The sequence below is a fragment of the Bos taurus genome, chromosome 28 (genome assembly GCF_002263795.3).
Source record: "Bos taurus isolate L1 Dominette 01449 registration number 42190680 breed Hereford chromosome 28, ARS-UCD2.0, whole genome shotgun sequence".
Taxonomy (NCBI): Eukaryota; Metazoa; Chordata; class Mammalia; order Artiodactyla; family Bovidae; genus Bos; species Bos taurus.
Genome location: NC_037355.1, coordinates 29,868,329 through 29,895,744, shown reverse-complemented (window position 1 = coordinate 29,895,744; position 27,416 = coordinate 29,868,329). Strand labels below are relative to the sequence as shown.

The following is a 27,416-nucleotide window of genomic DNA, read 5'->3' as shown; positions in this document are numbered from 1 at the left end:
ATCAGAACTAAATGACTCTGGTGAGTTCTATCGGGGAGCTATAACTTAGTATTACTGGGGGTAGGTGGACAGAGAGCTCAACCAGTTGCTGAGATAAGGGCAATCTTCAGTATTTGAGATGAGCTTTAAGGTATGAATGGATAAAATCTCTGGAGGGAAGAAGGCATCTTGGAAGGAAATTCAGCATATGCATAGAAGCGGAGGTGACACAAACTGGAGTTTGTTCATGAACAGCCAGCAGTCTAAGCAGGCTGGTACAGACTTCATGGAAGGGTACCATGGGAAAACAGGGCCAGCAGTGACTCTGATCATGGCTTTCCCACTGCCAAAGGGACCTTGCTTTAGACATACTGTTGACTGCGTCTGAGAATACACTTTCTCATTTTTAAAATGAAGAGTTGGAGCAGAATATCTCTGAGGTCTTATTTCCAACTTTATAAATCTATGACTCTAGGTCGAGGGTTGGCAATTTTTTCCATGAAGGGCCAGAGAGTAAATATTTTAGGCTCTGTGGGTCATATGGCACAGCACTTCTGTGCCAGCACTTCTCACCACTACTGCAGTGTGAAAGCAGTCATAGAAAACATGTAAATAAGTGTGCAAGGCTGTGTGCAATACAGTTTTATTTATGGATATTAAATTTTCAATTTTATATAAATTCATGCGTCACAAAATATTCTTCTTCTTCTGACTTTTCAAATACTTCAAAATTAAACACTATTCTTAGCTCCTGGGCAGTATAAAATTTGGCCCACAGGCTGTAATTTGCTAGTTTCTCTACTCCATAAAGAAATATGAACAAAAGGGGGTAAAGTGTAATAACCATCAAGAGCTAGAATAAGATAGACAAGATTGTACTATAATTATAAGTGATAAATAGTACTAAACAGCAACATATTGCAATATATGAACATATAAAATATATTTATTTGATAAGAAACATTGTATGCCTAAAATTTTAACAATGTTATATGTCAAATATATTCAATTTTTAAAAAGAGCTGGAAAAAGGAATTTAAATGAATTTAGAAAACAATGGGAGGAGGTGCCGGTTTCTGGACAAGAAAGTGTTGAGATCAGAGTTGATCCTAGAATCTTTACTTGCCAGTAATAGATGAGAGTGAGAAATTAGTAGACAACTCTCAAGAACAGGTAATATTAAAGCCTAATCTAGGCAAGTAGCTTTAAGAAAAGGGGGGCGGGGAGATGATATGGAAGGATCAACAAAACACTACTTTTAAAAATGATGAGGAAAAGGTTTATTTCACAAACATAATAAAAGAGGTCAATTTCCAGGGACGGGGGAAAAAGGTTATTTTTGCATTCCCATTCCTCAGTGCCTGCAGTCGAGTTCATGACTGAGGAATTTGCCTTTCTGTGGAAGCTTTCAAACAAACAACCCAAATTAGAATTTCCAGTTCCAAGATAAAAGTTCTCGGGTAAAATGTAGCTTTTATGTTTTGGTTTTAGAGATCCAATAGATACGGCAGTTATAAAGGTGATGTTTATTTATTTATGGCTCCTTTCACTCCAGATATTTTTCAGCAGCCTTCTCAAATTAGGAAAGAGTATTCATCCAGTGTACATAGATATATCATTGCCCTCAGAATTTAAAAATCACCCTGCTGATTGTGACTCAGAATTTATATCTATCTTTGTTTGCTCTGACAGAGGAAAATATTGCACTGCTACAAATACAACCAATTCAACATTCTAGGTTCCATCAAGTGTGAGCAATCAGAGTCAATGGGAACACTACATGTTTCTAGAACTCAAATTTGGAAGCTGGGTGGAGTTGGAAGAAGAGGGGTGCAAACAGGCACGCACACAGTACAGCAGCTCTAATTCATGGTGGTATTTAATAGGAAACATGGCCATGCCTCGTGGAAACAGCAAAATTAGAGACTAATTTCAACTAAGCAACCTAAACAGAGCTTCATGGAGAAGGTGACATCAACACTGGACCCCTTCTAAACAGGAGAGGAAGAATAATTCCAGGCAGTGAGAATAATGCAAACAATAATGATACAAAGATGTGGGAAAATACTTGCTTATCTCTTTTTTTTTTACTTCAAAAGTTGTACATGTTTACTGTTAAAAGACAAACATGAATTAGGGTAAGAAAAACAAAAAATTTTAACCTGAAATCCCACGACTCAATCCCACCACATTTTAGTATATGCTCTTCCATATATAAAATAATACAAAATGGGATCATTCTAAACGTATCTGTCTGCTGTTTTGTGCATAACATCTTAGCATACAAATCTTTCCATGCCATCTTGGAATACACATTGGAGTAATTAAAAACCATTGGCATACCTGAGTTCAAGGGTAAGTATAGTCAGTCCTTCCTTTACAGACCTTTCTTTGAGCTTCCAATTTCAATTAGATCTTTTCTTTCTGTCTTCTCTAGAGTTTTCCTGCTTCCATATGAGATCAAAAAAGTGTGGATACAACTTGCTGTGTCAATAAAATTGTTGACTTCTTTGAAATTTGATAAGGATTCTAGTTATTCTGTCATGCAGTTCAAAGTGATTTTATTTGCATAATTAAAACTGGCCCTGCCACTTACTAGCTCAAGGTTCTATGAGCCTTAGTTATCCCACCTATAAAATGGGAATGATAAGCACACAGTATAAATAAAATAATTGAGGATACGTAAAATAGTTTTAAAAACATTTGTTTTACTGACATATTGTTGAGAATACTATGAATCCAAATGTAAATTACATAATAAAGACGCTCTCTCTAGAATGTCGCCTCTTTATCTGCATCCCTCCCGCTGCTTGAAGGCAACCTTAACCATTTTTAATGGGTGGCTCTCCAACTCCTGTGTCTCACTTGCTGATCTATCTCCTCACCACTACCAGGGATGTCTTACTAAAGCTCAAAACTATCCATGTTAAACGTCAGCTTAAAATCCCTCCACTGCCTAAACATCCAGGGCTTAGAATGTTCATGAAACAGAGTTCATGAACATAATATAACACGAAAATAATTCCCTTTCTAAAAATTATCCTATAAATGTACCTGCACACATATAAAATGACATATCTATGTCATTCACTGCCACACTGCCTGAATTAGTAAAAGATCATAAGTAACTTAAGGTATTTCCACAAGGGTCTAGTTAAATAAACTGTGTTACAACCATCAGTGAATCATCATGTAACTATCAAAAGAAGAGAAAGCTTGGATGGAGCAAGTTAAAAGGATATACTATTCAATACAGAAAATATTCCCCATATCTTATAATAACTGTAAATGGACTATAACCATTAAAAATTGTGAATTACTCTACTGTATCTATAACACTATATCTATAACATAATATTGTACATCAACTATACTTCAATTTCAAAAAAAAAGGAAGATAGGACTTTTTTGGTGTACCAGTGGTTAGAACTCTGTACTTCCACTGCAGGGGCCTGGGGTTCGATCCCTGGTCAGGGAAATAAGACCGCTCATGCCACGTGGTATGGCCCAGAAAGAAAAAAAATGTAATTTAAAAAAAGAGAAAGTTCTACATAAACTGATAAGAAATGTTCTTCTAAACAGGTTGCTGCTGCTGCTGCTGCTGCTAAGTCGCTTCAGTCGTGTCCGACTCTGTGCGACCCCATAAACGGCAGCCCACCAGGCTCCCCCGTCCCTGGGATTCTCTAGGCAAGAACACTGGAGTGGGTTGCCATTTCTTTTTCCAGTGCATGAAAGTGAAAAGTGAAAGTGAAGTCGCTCTGTCGTGCCCAACTCTTAGCAACCCCGTGGACTGCAGCCTTCCAGGCTCCTCTGTCCATGGGATTTTCCAGGCAAGAGTACTGGAGTAGGGTGCCATTGCCTTCTCCATCTAAACAGGTTAAGGGGGGAAAAATCAAGGAACAAAACAAGGTAATAGGTCACCATTTGTATAAGAGGAATACAACTGCCTGAATATGCATAACTATCTCTAGAAGCACACTCAAGACATTTGGTCTCCTTTATCCATTAGTTTCCTCTGAGGAGGGAACCAAGGTGGCTGGAATTCAAGGGTGGGACGGAGACAATTCACTATTTTAAATTCTGAACCAGGGTAAAATTTTCACTTATTCAAAAATTGAAGGTTTGTTCAGTGATTATGGCATGTAAGTCCCTTCACAAACTAGCACAATCTACCTTAACAGTATCATCACTAAAGCTTCCCCACTCCCTACGGCACACTCACACTCTTCTATCTTTTCATTCTCTCTGCTCAGAAGGCATTCCAGGTTTTCTCTGGCTGGAGCACTCTCTCATGCTTCAAACACTGCTTCTCTGTAACACAGAATGAACTTCCCCTCTTGTCTTCTTTCCACCTTACTCTTTAAAAGGTCCTTCAGACTTTGATTATAAGTTTGCTCCCTTATATTAGAAGTTGGGTTTGCAGTCCCCCATGAGTTCGTCAGTTTATACCCCTCGGGGACAGAATCCAGACCTCAGAAAGCATTAAAAGTGTGATGAAATAGCAGCATTACTTGCCTTAGCCAAACGCTGGAAGCCAAATGTGATGAAATGGAATATTATTCAGCCTTAAAAAGGAAGGAAATTTTGATACTTACTACAACATGGATGAAATCCAAAGATACATTGCTAAGTGAAATATGCCACTCACAAAAGAACAAATACTGTTCTTACAGTATGATTATACTTACATAAGGTACCTAGAGAAGTCAAATTAAGTGGGATGGATAGTGGAATTGCACTTACCAAAGAAAGAAATGGGGAGTTAGGGTTTAATGGGTACAAAGTTCCAACTGAGAAAAATAAAAGATTCTGGAAATCATGGTGATGGCTAAAGAAAAATGTGAATGTACTTAATGCCACAAAACGATATACTTAAAAATAGTTAATACAGTAAATTTTATGTATATTTTACTACAATAAAAACTTTTTAAAAGAGGGAAAAAAAAAAAAAAAAACGAATCAGTGACTTCAACAGTAATGATTTCCTGGCATTTCAACAGATTTTATAAGTGCCTTTCTACTCTCATAATTCCTTACACTCCAAGATGTTTTTCATCAAACAAAATGAAAATAAAAGCAATCTTTTTAAAAAAGTATGATGAAAGAACAAGAGACTACCAATACTGACCAGATTTGAAAAAGATACAGTTCTAAAAATGAAAAATACTGCCATTTAAATTAAAAACTCAAAAAAAAAAAAAATTAAAAACTCAGTGGCTGAGTTAAATGGCATATTAGACCCAGTTGAATGAGAACGAACAAACTGGAAGAGCTGAAGAAATAACGAAATGGAAAATATAAGCAGTTCAGATATACAGAGGATAGAGTGAGAAAATCTCTACGCTTCCAAAGGGTGAGAACAAAATGAAGAAAGGCAAAAATTCAAAGAGATGATAGTTAAGAATTTTCTAGCATTGATAAAAGAAACTGACCCTCAAAATCAGGGAGCCCAAAAAATCCCAAGAAAGATAAATAAGGACTTTAAAACTCACTAAGGAAAAAAATCATCATCTGGAGCAAAATAACAATTAGACTGATGGCAGATGTGAACACAGAAAACACTGGAATAATATTTTCAAGGTGCTGGAGAAAAATTACTACTGGCCTATTTTTGTATATCCAATGAAATTATCTTTCAAAAAACAGATGGCAAAATAAAAGATATTTTCAGATAAAAGAACTAGAGTGTGTACTGCCCAAAGACCCACCTAAAGATATTAGTAAAGGAGAGACTTCAGGAAGAAGGGAGATTTGTTCACTGTTTCTCTTATATCACAAAGAAAACGGTGAACACATAGGTAAATGAGGGGGAAAGCAACAGTATAAGAGAACAACAGTGTCTAATTTATGGGGTGAAAAAAATCAAGAGAGAAACAAAATCTCAGACAACCATATATAAGGGGACAGTGGGATTACAAATACTTTGCCATTTTATTCAAGTAAACAGTAAAGGTGCCAATTAATTTAAGATTTTGAAGCTAAATATGCATGTTAAAAGAAAACCACTGAAACATTAGAAATAATAGTTTTTTCTAACTCACTATTTCTTCTGGTGGGGGACGGGGGCGGCGGGGAGAGAAGGGCTGTGCTGGGTCTTTGGTGTGGCACAGGGGCTCGGTAGTTGCAGCATACCGGCTTAACTGTCCCAGGGCATGTAGGATCCTAGTTTTCCAACCAGGGATCAAACCCACATCCTCTGCATTGGAAGGTGGATTCTTACTCACCAGGGAAGTCCACCTATTACTCTTATATTGATGGGACATTTGAAGAGATTCTATCCTTCCTTTCAAGCTAGAGATACTAACCTTTTCCAGTATCCAGCATAACATGTAGTCATTAAATATTTGTTAAATCAATTTGGCTGTTCCAGAACAAGATGAATTCTATCTCACAAATGCATGATAGTTTTCAACCCCACCTGTAAGAGCCAATTCCATTTATTTTAGTGACTACCCCTTCAGTGTTTTTCTTTTTTAGAAAATAGGATAATGAATGCTTGGAATACAGCTCAAATCCTAAGTCTCAATTTTTGCTTTTAAATTGGGGTGGGTACCCTCACTATTGCTCCAAATAAAGGGGATATCAATCATAAATTTAGATGTCTGATTTAAATCGCAAGAAACTGGCAATCAAAGGCTCAGGCACCTAAACTGTGAGATATATTTTCCCCACAGTTGATAAAACTGTATATTCCACAACATATGGAATTCTATGGAAAGCTTTCACTGGCACTTTGCCTTGTTCAGTAAAAGTTAGGAGTTAGACATTAAAAAAAAAAAAATCAACATTGCCTTTTCATTAGACTAACATTTAAAATATAACTTAAAAATCATGGGAAAATATATTAATATATCTAACACTCACTGAGCTCTTACCTGTCAGGCATAGTTCTAAACATTTTTATGAACTCATTAATCTTCACAATACTACACTCTAAGTCAGATACTAATATTAGCTTTGTTTTACAGAAGAGGACTATGAGAAACAGAAATTAAATACTTTCTCCAATGTTATATATGTTGTAGGTGTCAATCAATGGCAGGATTTAAACCTTAAGTGTTTACTCTTAACCATTATATTCTAGGCTGAATTACCTTGCGTGTGTGCATGCATGCTAAGTCACTTCAGTCATGTCTGACTCTTTGTGACCCTATGGACTGTAGCCCACCAGGCTCCTCTGTCCATGGGATTCTCAAGGCAAGAATACTGGAGTGGGTTGCCATACCCTTCTCCAGGGGAGTACCTTATATCTATATCTGATTTTGGTATTTGCTAACTCATACTAGATGCACGTTGCCAAAGCTATTCATTTACAAAGCATCAAAACTAATAGAGAATCCCAAACCCACGCTATATTTTTATTTACATTTACATACCCTGAATGATTCTGTGCTGAAAAGGATTATCCCCATCTGCACTCCAGGACTCTTATGCCTAGAACTTATTCATTCAGGAAACATGAATTGGATGATCCTACTGCATGCAATACCCCATGCTAAGAAATGATTTACAGCTGCTTTCCTAATTGGCAGCTAAATTTTGCCAAGATTCACCCACGCGTGATATACATTTTTCCAAAGAAGCATAGAACAGTCTAGGGGTAGGGAAGCAGCAAGTGGTCTTCCCTCTTGTTCATTCAACAATCATTCCTTAAGACTCTTCTATGTGTCAAGCACTTCAATGGGTGCTGGAAATTCAGGGGCAAACACAGCAGAGCCAGTATTTGCCCATGGGACTCTAGAGGGAAAAAGACGTTAAAGAAGTAATCATCACACAAATAATGACTTATAATTATAAAAAGCACAATAAAGAAAAAAATAATCATATGATAGAGTGACCTAACATAGTTTTGAAGGCAGAGTCAAGGAGGTCAACCTTTGACTTTTTAGAGTCAACCCTAAAAAGCTGATATTTAATATGGATTAACAGAAATGATCCAAGTAAAGAACAGCTTTACTTCGAAATCCAAGTAAAGAGTAGCTCAGGCAGAGGGAACAGCCCATGTGATAGCCCACAAGCAGCACCCAGCTTTGAGGAAATGAATACCCACTGTGCCTAGAGAATCACAGGAAGAGGGAAGCTGAAAGCCAATGATCAGAATTCTTTTCCTAACTGGGGGCACACCACCTGAGCGTTCTGCTGCTAGACCACTCATACTTTCTCCATGGCTCCAAGGAATAAAAACTATTGTTACCAACACACAACCCTTTAAGTAAATAATTTAAATTCCACAATAATTTGATGCATGGAGAGAATGTAGATAAGCTAAATCTTTTATAAGATCATAAATTTCACCTGTGTTTTAACAACTTGAGGCCACAGACCATATCTGAGAGTTGGACCATAAAGAAGGCTGAATGCCAAAGAATGGATGCTTTTGAATTGTGGCACAGGAGATAACTCTTGAGAGTCCCTTGGACAGCAAGATGAAACTAGTCAATCCTAAAGGAAATCAACCCTGAATATTCACTGGAAGGACTGATGCTGAAGCTGAAGCTCCAATACTTTGGCCATCTGATGTGAAGAGCCGACTCATTAGAAAAGACCCTGATGCTGGGAAAGATTGAGGGCAGAAGGAGAAAGGGGACAACTGAGAATAAGATGGTTGGATGGCATTACTGACTCAATGGACACGAATTTGAGCAAACTCTGGGAAATAGTGAAGGACAGGGAAGCCTGGCATACTGTGGTCCATGAGGTGACAATGAGTTGGACACAACTTAGTGACTGCATGACAACAAATCATTCAGAACACCAGGCAATGTGCATAGTAGAGTCTGATAACTAATTTTGCTGTTGAGTGACAGCCATAGAATAAGAAAATTGAGTGTTACTAGAAATTTATTGGCACATTCAGATATCCTTATCTATTTGAATTAAATGAATAAAAACGTGTTGTCCACCTTACAGATAAAAGATGATCCAGTTCTCCAGGGATGGGGTGGGGACAGAGAGAAGGCTGGAAATACAGGGAAGCTAGATAAGTTGCTAGTTGGTCCCTCAACTTTCAAATCTAAGAACAAATATACCATTTTTCTTTCTTCACAGAAAGCCTACCTATGGGAATAAGTTAAGCTTATTTCAAAAGAAGGAATGACTTTGGCTTGGACTGTGGCCAACTGCAATGAAATTCAGCCACTTTCCCCTTAAAAATCATTCAACTGGAATTCTTATCAGTGGGAAATTCTCTAAGGGCCAAGAGTCTATTTTCTGCAACTTAACAATACTTGTAAAACATTTTTAGTTCTAAGATTCACTTCTTCTCATCCTCTATACATACACACATCCCACATTCATACCAATCCAAAAAGCTGACTTCTGATAGAAGTTACAGTTTTTGGAATCTAAAGTTCCAATTATGTAACCAACACAATATAATATTTATGAATCTGTTTTTCCAGTGGTCATGTATGGATGTGAGAGTTGGACTGTGAAGAAAGCTGAGCGCCGAAGAATTGATGCTTTTGAACTGTGGTGTTGGAGAAGACTCTTGAGAGTCCCTTGGACTGCAAGGAGATCCAACCAGTCCATTCTGAAGGAGATCAGCCCTGGGATTTCTTTGGAAGGAATGATGCTAAAGCTGAAACTCCAGTACTTTGGCCACCTCATGCAAAGAGTTGACTCCTTGGAAAAGACTCTGATGCTGGGAGGGATTGGGGGCAGGAGGAGAAGGGGACGACAGAGGATGAGATGGCTGGATGGCATCACCGACTCGATGGCCGTGAGTCTGAGTGAACTCCGGGAGTTGGTGATGGACAGGGAGGCCTGGTGTGCTGCGATTCATGGGCTTGCAAAGACTCGGACACGACTGAGCGACTGAACTGAACTGAACTGAACTGAAGGGCAGAAGAGAATACCAAGTCATCCAATGGAGGCAAGAGATAGTGAGCTATCTTTATCATCATGAATAAACCTAGGATGACTAGCGGCTACAGTGAATATCAAAGCACAACACATTTATCACAGGAATACTATGAGCACAAGATGGGGTAAGTGTGCATGTGCATGTGCACTCAGTCATGTCTGACGCTGTGCTACCCTATGGACTGTATGGACAGAGGATCCACCAGGCTCCTCTGTCCATGGGATTTTCCAGGCAAGAATATTGGGACCGGTTGCCATTTTCTCCTCCAGGGGAACTTCCAGACCCAGAGATCAAACTCCAGTCTCCTGCACCAGCAGGCAGATCCTTTACCACTGCACCACCTGGGATACCACGATAAGGACAATGCTGGGAATATCAAGAATATAACCAGTCTTTGCCCTCCAGAAACCAGCAGTCTTAGAGGGAGACAGCCTAGGGGAGTAGGGAGAGAGAGAGTAACAAGCACACAATCAATCAAATCAATTATCCAAAGATTGATGACCCAGCATATAAGAACAGAAGATCTACAAAGTTTTACCAAGGGACTGGAAAGAAAGCAAGCACTCCCTAACTGCCTATATCTAATTATACAAGTCCTCTTTTATTCATTACTCTATCATACCTTATCCCTTTGTGTACATAAAATGCACAAACTTATTCAATGTAAAGACCCCATATCTTTAAAGAGGATGTTGAGATTAGAAGTTCTTTCCGGACCCAGCCCATTATTTTGAACTTATTTCATTCGTCACTCACTTAAAGAGCTGTTGCTGCTGCTGCTGCTAAGTCGCTTCAGTAGTGTCCAACTCTGTGCAACCCCACAGACGGCAGCCCACCAGGCTCCCCCGTCCCTGGGATTCTCCAGGCAAGAACACTGGAGTGGGTTGCCATTTCCTTCTCCAATGCATGAAAGTGAAAAGTGAAAGTGAAGTCGCTCAGTTGTGTCCGACTCTTAGCGACCCCATGGACTACAGCCTACCAGGCTCCTCCATCCATGGGATTTTCCAGACAAGAGTACTGGAGTGGGGTGCCATTGCCTTCTCCGAAAGAGCTGTTAGCTAAGTATTATGGCTCCCCAAACAGCACATGGCAGTGAAAATCCTGGACAGTTATAACAGACTGGGTTTCCTTGCTTTTGTTTGCAAATTTTTGAGCAGTAAAGTGAATTAAATGGTTTGGGAGGAGGGGTGTTAGTGGTGGAAAAGGATAAGAACTGGTGCATCTATATATAGTTAAGTTTGTATTTATATCTGTGGAAACAAATGGGTTTGGACTAGAGGAAAAAGACTGGAAAAGGCTGAGAAACACTGTAAGAAGACTGTGACTATAGATTTTTATAAATTTCAACAATAAAAAGTATAATACTGTTGTAACAAGAAAAACTGTTCTTTTTGAAAGACTATATGAAGGCTCAGCATGACAAAAAATAATTATTGATAGTATACTATTCACTAGTATTATTTTAAATGAAAGATAAAACAGTTTAACTATGATAAAAATACAAATGAACAAAAATCCTCTACTTATATATTTATTTCAACTTCCTTCCCTAATTAACTTCTTTTGTAAATTATTAAGGAGAAACAAGTAAGATAGCCTTCCTCTCATAACCATTCCCAACAGAAACTGAATAAGAAAATTACAGAAAAAAAATCAGAGGAGTAGTCACCTAGATAACTCAAAACGTATGTTATCTGAACTTAACTGTGTGGCCCAATATACCCAAATGTATACTGTAAGGATTCTACAGGTCCAGACAAGTAACAGAAAGACAGATGAAAGCCTCCAATGGGAGGTCCTTCCTCACATATATAAACTTTCATCTCTGGGTGTTTCAGAGTCTTATTACAGATTTGAACTTTACCCCTTAAAGCTCACTCTGAAATATTTATACTACATAGCACTGAAGGCTGTTGGAGCTTAAAAAAGCCAAGGCTAAAGTTTGTTTTCTTCTTTTAGTCCTTTCTATTTGGGAAGATTTAAAAGCAGACTGGCCTGAAAGCAACATGAACTGACAGAATAACCCTTCTCAGCAAGAGTCCTGAGCACGGAGCATTATCCTAGAGAGAAAACTTGCTGGGATACCAACTGATCTCTGACATTTGCTCTTTCCATACAGCTACTTCTTTTGATACTGCTCTAATGCTGGTTTATTATGTAAAAATATACCCCACCGTCGTGACCATGACATAAGGTTCACTGAAAAAGTTGGGCCGCAGATCAGCCACAACACAAAAAAGAACCAGATCAACTTTCTGAAATCTTTGTCTTCTGCCATATGGTTCAAGGAAATAAAAATCTTTTAATGAGGCATTGATGACTCATGGTATGATACTGCACTGTAACTAGCAGAGCTCCAAACACTATATCAACCCCTGGACTAAACTGTTAAATTTTAAAAAGACAAAACAATTCAAAAAGAATGCAAAATCTCAATGCCACTTTCAGACAGGAGGCAACATATTCGCACATTATGAATTTAGTAAGTGGCCTGCATAGTTGAAATGACTCTGAAACAGAGAACCACAACCCAAAATAGCCTAACACTTTTGTTATCTCAAACAATGGGCAGTTAGCCATTCATTCCTCCCTCTCAGTATACATTCTACTTGTTTCAGATGAGGCCTATTATAAATTTGAAGAGACTGTTCAAATTCAGTACACCAGATGTTTAAAAGCTGGGGATGGAAGATATTTGCCACACAAAAATTTCTATTATAATATTTTGTGCATAAAAAATGAATGCTATGTATTTAGTATTTTTAAAGTTATATTTCATACCTATTACCAACTTGACACTGGAAATAAAGAAGCAAACACACAGACATGGTCCCTGCCATTGAGAAACCTTCAACCCAGTGAAGACAAATACTGACCAAGTATGATGGCTGTCAAAAGAGAAAAACAATACCTGCTATGCTAGCTGTATACTGTATTAAGATGTTCCCATCCTACCCTCTTTCAAGGTGTGCCAGCAAGACCAGGAAGTTGTCAGAAAGCTTTTAAAATAATGACCCTCTCAGTTGTGATACATATAAAACATAAGTATTATAGATATATATGTGTGTGTGTGTAAAAATAACCAGTAATTAAGTATATAAAATTACCAGACTACTCTTTTAACAAATATACAAGAAATATTAAAATCCAAATTAGTCCCACATCCATAAAAGCAGTTGCCTTAAAGCCGTCCTTACTCCTGACAAGGGCAAAAGGAGTCAGTTTAGGATACTGTGGTTGACAGCACAGGACTTTAACTTTTATTTTGTCCATAAAATATAAAATAACTTTTATTGTGTCCATGAAATATAAAATAACTTTTATTGTGTCCACTGTTATACCAGTGGTATTTATAAAACAGCTTTAGAAAAGCCCAACTTTCTATAGTGTCAGTATATATATAAACAAATACTTAAACTGGGGCTCCACTAAAATTATAAACATAGTTGTAGAAACACAGTCTCCAAAACTCTTCCATTCTCTCAGTCATGAGCAGATTTAAGTCCCATTTGTATATCTCTTTTGATCTGTTCCAAATGAAACTTCATAATTCCCCAAAGAACCCACAAGCCTACTTTAAATACTATTTAAATATAAAGAAATCCTACAAACCTACTTTAAATACTATTTAGTTCTAATAGACTTCAAGCTAAGCCTCTAAATACACTAGAAAAAGTCTTTATCTTTTACAGACATAAATACTTTTGTACTATCTGTATCTATTTTTTTTTAAGCTGCAGAATTAAATGTCGCTGTGAAACAGAACACTACCTTCACATCATTTTTTTAATATAGGCCCTTCACACAGGCCATGCCAAAGGCAGGCTTTAAACAGATAATCTTGCCAGATCCAGGACAAGTGGACACAGCAAAGTAAAGTGAAAAAAGCAGAGGGTCCAGAGTGAGAGAAACAGAGTTTGAGTCCAAGCTCCACTACTAAGCAGCTGTGCCACTGCAGGCAGGTTACGTAACTGATTTACAGTATCTTCATCTGTAAAATTGGGAACATAGCAATATCTACCTTAAAGGATTGCTATGAGATTATATATATGTTTATATGAAAGCATTTTATAAACTATAAAGAATTATATATTCTTATTATTTACCTTAATTTTTCCTTAATATAGGAATGAATATTTCCATTTTAAAAATTAGAAAATACAGAATATTAAGAAGAGAAAGATCACCCATAGCCCTGTCACCCAAACATTGCTATCTATTTTAAATGAAGTGAGTCCAACATCAACCAAAAGAAATTAAAGTAGGAATAATTTCAGATGTTAATACAGATAACGTATTAACAACAAAATAAACTGCTGATTTCTTTTTAAGAACAGAACAGTCTTACCCATCTATCAGTTTAAAGACAATGCTGCTATTTGTCCCAGAGCTGGTCCCAACAGGGTATGATATATGGGTGAGGCTCATAAAAGTCAAAGCCACAAAACTCCCAAAATAAATATTTCATGAGCCCCAGGAGTAATTACAACACATGCCCTCAGATGCAATGGAGAAGGCAAAGTGTATGAACCCCATTAACAAAACTGGCATGACTTTACGGTCACAAAGACTCAGATTTCTATGGGCCACTTCAATGGGAAAAAAGAAAAATTTATATACCATGCTACAACACAGACAGCCGAAGACGTCTGAATTTTTCACATTGCTTTTAAAACTTGTACCCCTCCTCTATTTTTCCTTTCCCACCCTTCTTTCTCCTAGGTCCCCTCTTTGTTTTATTACTGCATTAGAATCACTCTCTGTGTTTAAAATGGCCTTATTTTATACAATGGAATATTATTCAGCAACAAAAAGGAATGAATTTCTGACACATACTACACCACAGATGAAAACATTATGCTAAGTGAAAAGTCAGACAGAGGAGGCCACATATTTTACGATTCCATTTACATGAAGTGTCCAAAATGTGCAAATCCATAAAGACCGAAAGCAAATTGATGGTTGCCTAAGGCTAGGGTATTAGGGGATGGGAGAAAATCAGTGAATGTAATGGGTATGAAGTTTCTTTCTGAGGGAACAAAAATGTCCTAAAATTAGACTCTGGAGATGTTGTACAATTCTATAAATACACTGAGAAACAGGGAATTGTACACTTTAAATGAGTGAATTGTATGGTATGTAAATTATATATCAACAAAGCTGTTTTTTTTTAAATGATCTTATTCACTAGAAAAAAGACATGTAAATAATCTCATCCTACCCTCTCTCTAAGGGTGGAGTAAAAGTGATGACTCAATTGTGATGATACATATATCAAGTGACCAGACTACTTTTACTTAACAAATAACATGAAAAATTGCAAATCCAAATGTTTTGCTTAATGATTCCCTAAGTCAAAACTTGGTCCTCCCTCAGATTCTCAGTAATTCTATGCCTCTGTTCAGGTAGTCCTTTCTACCTATAATGCCTTTCTTAAGCTAAGCTAAGCTAAGTCACTTCAGTCGTGTCCGACTCTGTGCGACCCCAGAGATGGCAGCCCACCAGGCTCCCCCATCCCCGGGATTACCACATCCTTAAATGTTCAAATACCATCTTCTTTAAGGCCAGTTCAGAGGTTACCTTCTCCATAAAGTCTTCCCCATGTTCTCAAGAAAAGTGACCTCATCTTCCTCTGAACTTCCATACATCACTTTCTCTGGGCCACTTATGACTTTCAATCCAATATTATACTTACTCTGGCCAACATAATACTTACTGCTTTGATGTTAAAAGGGGGTTCTCAATAAATACCGATCTGATAAGTGGATGACCACTGCTTAACAATGCAGAATTTCATCATCATTGGGTATATTTTCATTTTGGAAATATTCAAAAGTCACTTTAGACTCAAAAATAGTAGTAAGGTTAAGCAATACCCACTTCAGACAAAATTTTCTTGACCAAAATAAAACAAATTTATTTGTATATATATAATCTGTTAAAAAAAAAAAAAAATCCCAAAGAGAAACATTGGAATAGGGATATAGCCTCCCAAGGTAACTGAAAGAAATGTGAATTGCATACATTTTGGAATACTTGTTCAAAAATCAGATTCATTAGAGGAACATCACATTTCTTCTGTGAGAGTTCTATAATCAGGCTCTACTAATTCTTCTTCTACTGTATTTCTAAAATAGTCCTATTTCCTGCTCCATTTTGCCTGCCAAACCCAAAGTCCTCTCATTTTCTTCATGACCAACCAATTTTTAGTCTCCTAATTTATCTGCCTTCCCATAGTTCCTTCTTTCCTTCAACAATATCAAGCCATCCCATGTGCCAATGTTAAGGGTAGGAACTGGGGAGCACATACATATCATATGAGACACAATCTAGTTAGGAACTTGACACATGTACACAATTCAGTAGCATATACACAAGGGCCACAACAGTCACCCAGAATTCCAAGCAATGGGTAAATCCTCTGGGCTCCCCAGAACACAATCTATACAGTTTCCCTCACACACTCTTATCCTCTCCCTTCCATTCTTTTTCATTTTATTGGACTTCTGTTAAACTGCCCATACAGCATGCACCAACTTCAGCTCCAGTTTCTCTCCAGCTTGCCTCCCTGAGCGAGTCAAGACAATCTACTTGCTGTAACCTGGAAGTGACTTAATCACAAGTACTTTTGTTCACCACTGACTATCAACACAATCCTCCTCACTTTCTCTCTGCTAACGCCTATCAAATTTCTTCTTTTGTAATGCATTGGAAAGTATGTAATAATTTTGTTTTTAGCTTATCACTGCCCTCGTTTCTTCTGTTTGTCTCACAGAATCTATTACAATGTTTACTAAGGGACTGTATCACAGCCATCTATGGAGCTTCTTAAAAACACAAAGACCTTGACCCAACCTCCTCAGTAAGTCTGGGATGGGAGCTGGACATCTTTATTTCTAAAAAGCCCCACTGGTGATTCTAATGCACATTTCAACCTGAAAACCTGATTTATTAAAATGTTCCCTATACAACAGACATTCAATTCTTATTAATTCATGCACTGAAGCTCATAAATAACTTTTCTCTAAATAGCCTAGCCAGATATCAGCCCCTAGACTACACCAGCTCTGTTCCAAGTGCAACATGTGGTTTTAAGATTTCATTTCCTGAAGTACTCCTTGGAGGGACACTATTACCTTGTCTCTTTACATTGTTTCCTATTTGTTGAAAAATGGAGGCCTGGAATGCAGCCATGTTAGACAACACTACATAAGAATGTACTCTGGAGCCTTAGATTAAAATAAATTATAAAAAAAATAAGAACAATGTAGAACTAGACATTTTGAGTGAACACAGTATTCTTCCTGAGTACAGTCTAACTAAATCTACAGGGAAAACAGATGGGGAATTTGGTCAGTAGTGTCTTCTAGTTACCAGTCTCCTGAACTGGGCCCCTGAAGACTGAGGAAGACTTTCAGCAGCTGAAGTGCATTGAAGTGCTCTAATCAGATAAGGAGCCCAAGCCGCACCCAGACTCACAGTGGCCTCCCAGCCTCCTAACTACCCTGACACACTCTATTTACACAGCTCGGTGGGGAAGCCTTAGGAACTTTTTCCGAAGTTGCTTCTCACAGGCAGCAGCCTTCTGAGTCACCCACCCAGGGTGGGAAAGAAAAGTGTGATATTAGCCAGCGGGGTGTTAGGAGACTGGGCACCTCTTTTCCCATTTCAGAAGCGGGCTCCGCCTCCTCCAGGAACCACCTCAGTTACGAGTCACCGCTGTGGGCGACAGGGGTCTGCGGAGCCACTTAGCCATCCAGGAAAGTTGTGGCTTGGGGAGGAGACGCCCCGTTCTTTTCTCCGGCAGGGGCCGCAGATCCCAGATTCCACAGGCCTCTCCCGGCAGCTCCATCTTGCTTCCTGTCAGGAGGAGGGGCCGAGGAGGAGGGCCCCCGGGGCTGGAAAGGCCCCAGGGGGAGGAAGCCGTGTGACAGCAGGTAAAGCCAGGTGGAAATCTCCACAGGAGTTGGGGGAGGGGGCGGGAATGAAAAGCAGCGGGGTTAAGCGAAAGGGGGAAAGGGATTGGTGCCCACGAATTACTGCATAAAGAAGTCACCCGGCGTTTGTGAGTGCCAGAGGTGTGAGCAGAAGTAGACTCCTCAGGAAGCGAGGAGACAGACTTGAGGGGTCAGTAAGACAAGTGGACAAAAGGGCCGGGCCCGCGGAGCTCTGGGAAGGGGTGGTGGGTGAGGCAGGTTTCAAGGTGAGGGGCAGAAGTATCAGAAGGGAGAACAACGTGGCTCCTATTTAAGAATCCCTGGAAGGAGAGGCAGGGAGTCAGTAGAGGAACCCGCCAGCCCAGAGGCCAGGCTGGGGAGGCCTAAAAAGGAGCTGAGAGCAAAGCTGTCAACGGGAGGGGCGACACCCAGCTTAAGGAAAGGGGCTATCAGACAACCTAACACCTAGCATTTACTGAGCGCTTACTACAGGTCATAAGCTGGGCTAAGCACTTTATAAATACCACCTCACTGAATGTTCACAAGAAACCCGCAAGGCAGGCATTATTAGGATTGTCCCCATTTTATAGATGAGGAGACTGAAGCTCAGAGAGGCCCGAGGGCTCGCTCAAGGTCAGAGAGCGGGGGAGTCAATATTCAAACCTGAGGCGATCTGGCTCCCGAGTCCACGCGCAAACTCACAGGCAGTGACCGGGAACCGTGAGGCGAGCCAGGACCCCAGGAACGTCTCCCGCCCCCGATCCCCATCCCAGGCCCAGCGCACTCACCCGAACGAGGTTGCTGACCGCCGCCTGCACGGCGGCCACAGGCGCGGTGAGGTCAGGGATGGCTTTGCCGTCCACCTCGCCTTCCTCGTGCATAATCACCAGGTGCGAGATCTGCTGCGCCACCGGCTCCAGAATGCTCTCAATCGTGCGCGTATGAAACACCGGCATCGCGGCGGCGAGCGGGGCGGCGAACCGCGGGCTACAGAGAACTGAGAACCAGGGGCCGGGGACCCGCACAGAGACGGACTCGGAGCAGCGACTACAGAGTCGGGGCTTCCCTCAGTGTAACCAGCCTCACCGGCGCTCCGCCCGCTCGCGTCGCCGCGCCCAATGGAAGCGCCGCTCAGACCCAGGACTCCACTCCTATTGGTCTCTCTTTGATATGCTCCGCCCCCGCAACCGCGCCGCCAAGACCCCGCCCCGCCCCCATTCCCAAGGGAGGGGCCTGGGACTGGGGCTGCGCCGCAGGGATTGCGACCGGATTCCCGAGCCTTAACGCCGGGCGCTCCTTATAAGGGCATGGTGGGAGCGGAGCGAGCGGCTGGAGCCGGGGGCCCCGCCCCCGAGGCCGCCTCCCGCTTCGGCTCTGCAGAACTCCGCCCCTCTGCAGAATCACCTCAGTGGGGCGGGGTCTCCTCACCTCTGGCGGCGCTGGAGTCCGAGGAGACCCGAGAGCCATTAGTCTGTTCCCTGCTCCCCAAGTTTTCCCTTCACACGACGCCCTAAAAATACTCTTTCCACTTCCTCTCCGTAATGCTTTCAAACAGCAGAGGTGCCCAGAGGAACATGTGTCCCATTCATTCACACATAGCGCAGGCACACACAAACACACACTTCACCCACTCCCATCCTCAGAGATAGTCACTGTTAACAGTTCGGTGTGCAGGATTTACACCTTTGCTTTAGCCCTGTCTACTCACTATCTTGTACATATATATTTTCTGAGTAAGTGGGATTAAACATTTTCCAGGAATTTGATTTTTTTTTTCCCCTTAAATAAAATCCCCTTGGTTATCTGTTTCTTGGTAAATACAAGTCTAGGTGGATCTCATTCTTTTGATGGCTGCATGATATTCCATTGCATGAAATCAGTTTCCTAGTAATGGACATTTTGGTTTTTCCCTATTCAACATTTCTGCATGAATATAATGGTTCTTGCTTCTGTATTGTTATTTTTTAGTCACTAAGTCATGTTTGACTCTTTTGCCACCCCATGGACTTCCAGGCTCCTCTGTCCATGGGATTTCCCAGGCAATAATACTGGAGTGAGTTGCCATTTCCTTCTCCAGGGCATTTCCCAACCCAGGGATCAAACCCACATCTCCTGCATTGGCAGGCAGATTCTTTACCACTGAGCCACCAGAGAAGCCCCTCGATGTATTTAAGGAGAACCTAGAAATGAAGTGAAAAATGCAAAAATCCATACATTTTGATAGATAAGACCAAATTGCCTAATCTTCTCACAGCATGCTGTGTAGAAGACATCTTCTAAATGTCTTCCTCACCTCAAAATCTCTTGCCTAAGCTTCCCCATTCCAAGATGAAACACTTTCATTGATACCTCCAAGCAGAAGATGCTCAAGTCAAAGGCAAGTGTTTTTCAAGGACCTGCATTTTGCAAGAGGCTAAACTAGTGTGTGTTTCACTGTGCAATTCTTGTTTTTGCCTAGTAGTATACATCTTGTTTCTACCTTGTGTTACTAAGTCCTCTACTTTTCCTTCTCATAGTAGCTCTACTTTTTTGTTACTGCTTTCATGTCCTTATAGGCAATGGATTTCTCTATTTTAAGCTAACATTTATTTGTTATTTTCTAAGTTCTACAAGGAGATCCAACCAGTCCATCCTAAAGGAGATCAGTCCTGGGTGTTCATTGGAAGGTCTGATGTTGAAGCTGAAACTCCAATACTTTGGCCACCTGATGCGAAGAGCTGACTCATTTGAAAAGACCCTGATGCTGGGAAAGATTGAGGGCAGGAGCAGAAGGGGATGACAGAGGATGAGATGGCTGGATGGCATCACTGACTCACTGGACATGAGTCTGGGTAGGCTCTGGGAGTTGGTGATGGACAGGGAGTCCTGGCGTGCTGCAGTTCATGGGGACGCGAAGAGTCAGACAGACTGAGTGACTGAACTGAACTGAACTGAACTGAAGTTCTAAGAAACTTAGAATTTGATACTTTGTAATTTCTAAGATCACACACAGGACCAGCTACTAAATTTGTGGGGCTCAGTGCAAAATAAAAATGTAGATCAAAAAGCAGGAAAAAGTGCAGTTAAGATGCTAAAATGTAAAGCTTACTCCTTTCTTTGGTGGTCTCTCTCTCAACCTGTCATAGTATTTTTATCTGCTATTTAATGTCATACTTCCTGGGCAGGGGTATACCTTTGGCATAAATTCAGATCCCCCCATAGGAAGTTGGGGGCCCATGCAACCTACTGGCTGCCTGAAGCCCCCACCTGCTAGCTGCTGGACTAACATGCTATTCCCAGCGAAGGACAAGGAGGCCAAGTCAAGCATCTCCCCTTCCCATAGGCCTGCCTCCTAAACTCACAGTAATTGGGTGACCTCCAAAGGTATTACAACCTCCACACTGAGACCCTCTCTGTAATGATAAAGAAAGGCAAGAAGCTCACCCCCACTGAGTTAAGTGCAAAGAAATGCGGCATCGATATTAAATAGCTTAGGTTGAGAATAGCCACCCACTTGCCTGACCCTAGATACTATTGGTGGAACACACAGAGCCCTGCCCAAGGCAGAGTAAGGCAGAGTAGTAGGTAATAGTCACTAAATGGGGCAGGGGAGCCTGACTGGGGTCTAGGGTCCGTCGTCTAGACCACCAAGGGATGTGGTGGAAGGGAGGACCATGCAGTAGCTGAGGGCCAGTGTCTAGACCATCCAAGGGATGTGGTGGAAGGGAGGACCATGCAGTAGCTGAGGCTCCTAGCCCCTGGTGTCTGTTCCAGTTGTCCCAATGGACTTCTCTGCTAAAGTACAAACTCAAAGATAAAATTATTAAGAATCAAGACAGTGACTGCAAAGCATGTGGCCCCAAATATGAAGTTCTGAATATAGGGCCCTGTGTAACTACACTGATTGTGTACCCATGAACCTGGCCCTAGTTACATAGCTGGTAACCTACATCTGACCATGACTGACTTAATTATTAAACAGCTCCCTAGGAACTCCCATTCCTTATGGAGCCTCTTATCAAATCTATTAAAACTGTTATCTAGTCCTACCACAGTTGGGCTTCCCTGGTGGCTCAGACAGTAAAGAATCTGCCTACAATGTGGGAGACCTAGGTTCTATCCCTGGGTCAGGAAGAACCCCTGGAGAAGGGAATGGCAACCCACTCCACTATTCTTGCCTGGAGAATTCCATGGACAGAAGTCTGGTGGGCACAGTCCATGGGGTCCCAAAGAGTCAGACACGACTGAGCAACTAACACACACCACAGCTACCAAAGCTATTTTCCCTGTTTGTTATTTCACATTAGTAATAGCAATATTTGGATGATGAAACTGTATATGATTTGTTATCTGTAATCCTCCTTTTGCCTCCATTCTGCTGATTGTATACTTATGTGCAATTTAACATGTTCTTCTGTTCTGTGAACTTCCTGCAAATTAGCAGTGAGATTCAGAGGCTTGGTCACGCAGTAGTCAACTGGAACATGTCATCCCTGCCTACAATCTTGTCATCCAGGATCCTCCTGACTGATCAAACTAACCTCCCTAAAATACCATACTGCACAGCCAGTCCATGTGTTCCCCTCCATCCACATCCATATCTACTTTTGTCCCCTTCCTCTCCCACAATTCACATGTTCCTTCTAAAATCTTCCATGACACCTGTTAACACATTTTAGCATCCATGCCTCCACCAACTGAGCTCAAACCAATATGACTGACTTCTGCTTTCCCATCCAGACCCACAGTCAGGTGGGTTAAGCAATGGAAAGAGCACAAACTTTCGAGTCATCCAGAGCTCAAGCCATAGTGCCAGCTTTACTACTTGATTGAAATAGAACTGTGGTGGGTGGCTTTTCCTCTCTCTGCCTGAATTTCTTTCTTTATAAAAGTGAAATAATACCACCCTCATAAAGCTGATATAAGGATTAGTGAATAAATTTGTGTCAAGCACCAAGGAGACCTCAATAAAAGGAAGCTATTATTATTGGAGCAGTCACAAACAGACATTCTAATATCCAAGAATCTGTTGTGCAGTTTCTCTTTTGAGTTTTGCCTGCTTTTCTTACCCATATAGAAAGTTCTCTCTGCTTGTCTACGTCTTATGGAGCTTCCCTATAACTAAGAGGGTTAGCCTGCAATGCAGGAGACCCAAGTTCAATCCCTGGGTTGGGAAGATCCTCTAGAGAAGGAAATGGCAACCCACTCCAGTATTCTTGCCTGGAGAATCCCATGGACAGAGGGGCCTGGCAGGCTGCAGTCCATGGTGTCGCAAGAGTTGGACACGACTTAGCATCTAAACCACCACCAAGTAAAATTCCAAGATGTTCCCCTAGATTTATGGCCCCTGGTATAATTCCCCGTACAATGACTATAATAGGTTTTACTTACATGATTGACATTATATAATACAGTTGAATTTAAGATAGTAAGGTTTTCCAGGCAGGCCTCGCCTAATTACCTTAACCCCCTTAAAGCAGAGGGCTTTCTCCAGCTGATCACGGAGAGGAAGTTAAAAATTAGAAGCACAAGAAGGATTTGACAAGCTATTGCTGCATTAAAGATACAAGAGGCCACATATCAAGGAATGTAGGCAGCTTCTAGAAGCTAAGCCTGGCCCTGGCTGACACACAGCAGGGAAATACAGACCTCATTCACACAGCCACAAGGAACTGAATTCTGCCAACAAGAAGAATGATCTCAGTAACAGATTTACCCCAGAGCTTCCAGATGAGAACTCAGTCCAGTTGGCACCTTGATTATAGCCTTGTGATGCTGAGCAGAGAACTCAGCCACACACACAGGACTTCTAACCTATACAATTTTGAGATAATAAGTGGGTGTTGTGGGATAATTTGTTACATAGCAATAGAATAACTAATATACCTGTCTTCAAGGCCCACATCTAGTTTTCTCTCTTTGACTTCTTTCAAAGCCTGAACTGTTTATACAATCCTTCCTCCTTCATAGCACGTATCACAATTGTCCTTCTATTAGATGACCATTTTACGTTTATCTCCCATCTCTCTATGACAGAGGTTGCTAGATGTCTCCCAATGTCTGTTTTCCTCTTCTTCTACAATAACAGAACCCCAGATTTATAGCTAGGCACTTAGCCACATGGTTTCAAATTGACACTTGGCAAGTTACAAAGTTACAAAGCTTCAGTTTTATCATCTCTAAAAGAGGATAAAATGTTTTCAATCTTATTGAATAGAAAGGATTAGCACCTAATAGCCAATCAAATGGAGAAGGCAATGGCACCCCACTCCAGTACTCTTGCCTGGAAAATCCCATGGATGGAGGAGCCTGGTACGCTGCAGTCCATGGGGTTGCTAAGAGTCGGACTCAACTGAGCAACTTCACTTTCACTTTTCACTTTCATGCATTGGAGAAGGAAATGGCAACCCACCCCAGTGTTCTTGCCTGGAGAATTCCAGGGATGGGAGAGCCTGCTAGGCTGCCGTCTATGGAGTCGCACAGAGCCAGACACGACTGAAGTGACTTAGCAGCAGCAGCAGCCAATCAAAAAGTGTTGCCAGAGAGAAAGGTCAATTCATAGCCTGCACTAGACTAAGAACTGAGGAACACTGGGCTGGAGGAAGCACAAGCTAGAATTAAGATTGCTGAGAGAAATATCAGTAACCTCAGAAATGCAGATGACACCACCCTTATGGTAGAAAGTGAAGAAGAACTAAAAAGCCTCTTGATGAAAGTGAAAGAGGAGAGTGAAAAGTTGGCTTAAAGCTCAACATTCAGAAAACTAAGATCTTGGCATCCGGTCCCATCACTTCATGGCAAATAGATGGGGAAACAATGGAGACAGTGGCTGACTTTATTTTGGGGGGCTCCAGAATCACTGCAGGTGGTGACTGCAGCCATGAAATTAAAAGATGCTTACTCCTTGGAAGGAAAGTTATGACCAACCTAGACAGCATATGAAAAGCAGAGACAATGACCCACCTCCCAGAATATTGGAAATAAGAGCAAAAATAAACAAATAGGACCTAATTAAACTTAAAAGCTTCTGCACAACAAAGGAAACTATAAGCAAGGTGAAAAGACAGGCTTCAGAATGGGAGAAAATAATAGCAAATGAAGCAACTGACAAACAACTAATCTCAAAAATATACAAGCAACTCCTACAGCTCAATTCCAGAAAAATAAATGACCCAATCAAAAAATGGGCCAAAGAACTAAATAGACATTTCTCCAAAGAAGACATACAGATGGCTAACAAACACATGAAAAGATGCTCAACATCACTTATTATTAGAGAAATGCAAATCAAAACCACTATGAGGTACTATTTCACGCCAGTCAGAATGGCTGCGATCCAAAAGTCTACAAGCAATAAATACTGGAGAGGGTGTAGAGAAAAGGGACCCTTCTTACACTGTTGGTGGGAATGCAAACTAGTACAGCCACTATGGAGAACAGTGTGGAGATTCCTTAAAAAACTGGAAATAGAACTGCCTTATGACCCAGCAACCCCACTACTGGGCATACACACTGAGGAAACCAGAATCGAAAGAGACACGTGTACCCCAATGTTCATCGAAGCACTGTTTATAATAGCCAGGACATGGAAGCAACCTAGATGTCCATCAGCAGATGAATGGATAAGAAAGCTGTGGTACATATACACAATGGAGTATTACTCAGCCATTAAAAAGAATACATTTGAATCAGTTCTAATGAGGTGGCTGAAACTGGAACCTATTATACAGAGTGAAGTAAGCCAGAAAGAAAAACACCAATACAGTATATCGGAGGAGCCTGGTAGGCTGCAGCCCATGGGGTCCCTAAGAGTCAGACATGACTGAGTGACTTCACTTTCAGTTTCCACTTTCATGCATTTGAGAAGGAAATGGCAATCCACTCCAGTGTTCTTGCCTGGAGAATCCCATGGACAGAGAAGCCTGGTAGGCTGCAGTCCGTGGGGTCGCACAGAGTCGGACACGACTGAAGCGACTTGGCAGCAGCAACGCATATATATGGAATTTAGAAAGATGGTAACAATAACCCTGTATACCAGATAGCAAAAGAGACACTGATGTATAGAACAGTCTTTTGGACTCTGTGGGAGAGGGAGATGGGGGGATGATTTGGGAGAATGGCATTGAAACATGTATAATATCATATATAAAACGAGTTGCCAGTCCAGGTTCGATGCATGATGCTGAATGCTTGGGGCTGGTGGTCTGGGACGACCCAGAGGGATGGTACGGGGACGGAGGAGGGAGGGGGGTTCAGGATGGGGAACACGTGTATACCTGTGGCAGATTCATGTTGATATATGGCAAAACCAATACAATATTGTAAAGTTAAAAAATAAAATAAAATAATAATAAAAAATAAAAAGCAGAGACATTACTTTGTCAACAAAGGTCCGTCTAGTCAAGGCTATAGTTTTTCCTGTGGTCATGTATGGATGTGAGAGTTGAACTGTGAAGAAAGCTGAGCGATGAAGAATTGATGCTTTTGAACTGTGGTGTTGGAGAAGACTCTTGAGAGTCCCTTGCCCTGCAAGGGGATCCAACCAGTCCATTCTAAAGGAGATCAGTTCTGGGTGTTCATTGGAAGGACTGATGTTGAAGCTGAAACTCCAATACTTTGGCCACCTGATGCGAAGAGCTGATTCATTTGAAAAGACCCTGATTCTGGGAAAGATTAAGGGCAGGAGAAGAAGGGGATGACAGAGGATGAAATGTTTGGATGGCATCACCAACTCGATGGACATGGGTTTGGGTGGACTCTGGGAGTTGGTGATGGACAGGGAGGCCTGGCGTACTGTGGTTCATGGGGTTGCAAAGAATCAGACATGACTGAGCGACTGAACTGAATTGAGACTAAGAACCATCATGAGAGTAAGTCAAAAATAATGTGGAAAGGAGCATATGATCAAGTTCCAAGCAAGAGGAAATCAAATCTGGCCTCAAAGGAAGAATAATATTTGGTTAGGCAGGCAAGACACAGATATTCCAGAATGAGCAAGACCTGGAATGGAGCATGCTCCAGGACAGTGATTATATTAGTCAGAAGGAAGTAAATGTTCATACAACTCAAAGATAAAGATAAAAAGGTAAATTTCCACAAGATTATAACATACAGAGGTTAAGGACTCTGTGGCATTTGCTCGTGGTTGTGGCTAGCTCAACATCACTGTTTGCCATGTAATTAGTCCGAAGACCACTAATGATAGGGAACATTGTAAGATATGTAAAAATTTAGCATCGACAGTGGCTGTTTTACAGAGTGTCCATGACATGGGAAACTTTAGTTTCTTTTAAGTCCATAACAGTTCTCTGAGGTAAGTGGAAAACAAGAAGTACACATCCTCTTTTTTTACACAGACTGGGAAATTGACACATAATAGCAACTGTCAGTATGAGCACAATTTATAGAAACTTTAATCACGGATAGAGAGACTTCTGTATTCAGTTGGGATGCTCAGTTTTGCTCCATGTTTTTGTGTTCTCCTTCTGATGAGGTTTTGGACTGCTGTATGTTGGTCATGTGTCTAAGGATTTGCTTACACCTTCTCAGTACACTCCAGTGCACTTCACGCCCACATGGGTGAATCTACAACTCACACGTAGACACACACACAGCATTCCCCCAGCTCACCACAGATGTACCTTCTCTCTCTAGAA

General features: G+C 41.0%; 1 protein-coding gene across 2 annotated transcripts in view; it reads right to left on the bottom strand.

The window, feature by feature from the left end:
* Positions 1 to 18,830, bottom strand: part of VCL (vinculin) — a 112,555-nt gene extending 93,725 nt beyond the window's left edge. Inside the window, exon 1 of one of the 2 annotated variants that reach the window (XM_005226483.4) lies at positions 18,570 to 18,830. In XM_005226483.4, coding sequence (XP_005226540.1) covers positions 18,570 to 18,737 — 168 coding nt within the window. In that variant the 5' untranslated portion in view covers positions 18,738 to 18,830. The remainder of the gene's footprint in view (positions 1 to 18,569) is intronic. The other variant, NM_001191370.1, reaches the window with a different exon arrangement.
* Positions 18,831 to 27,416: the final 8,586 nt, after the last annotated feature.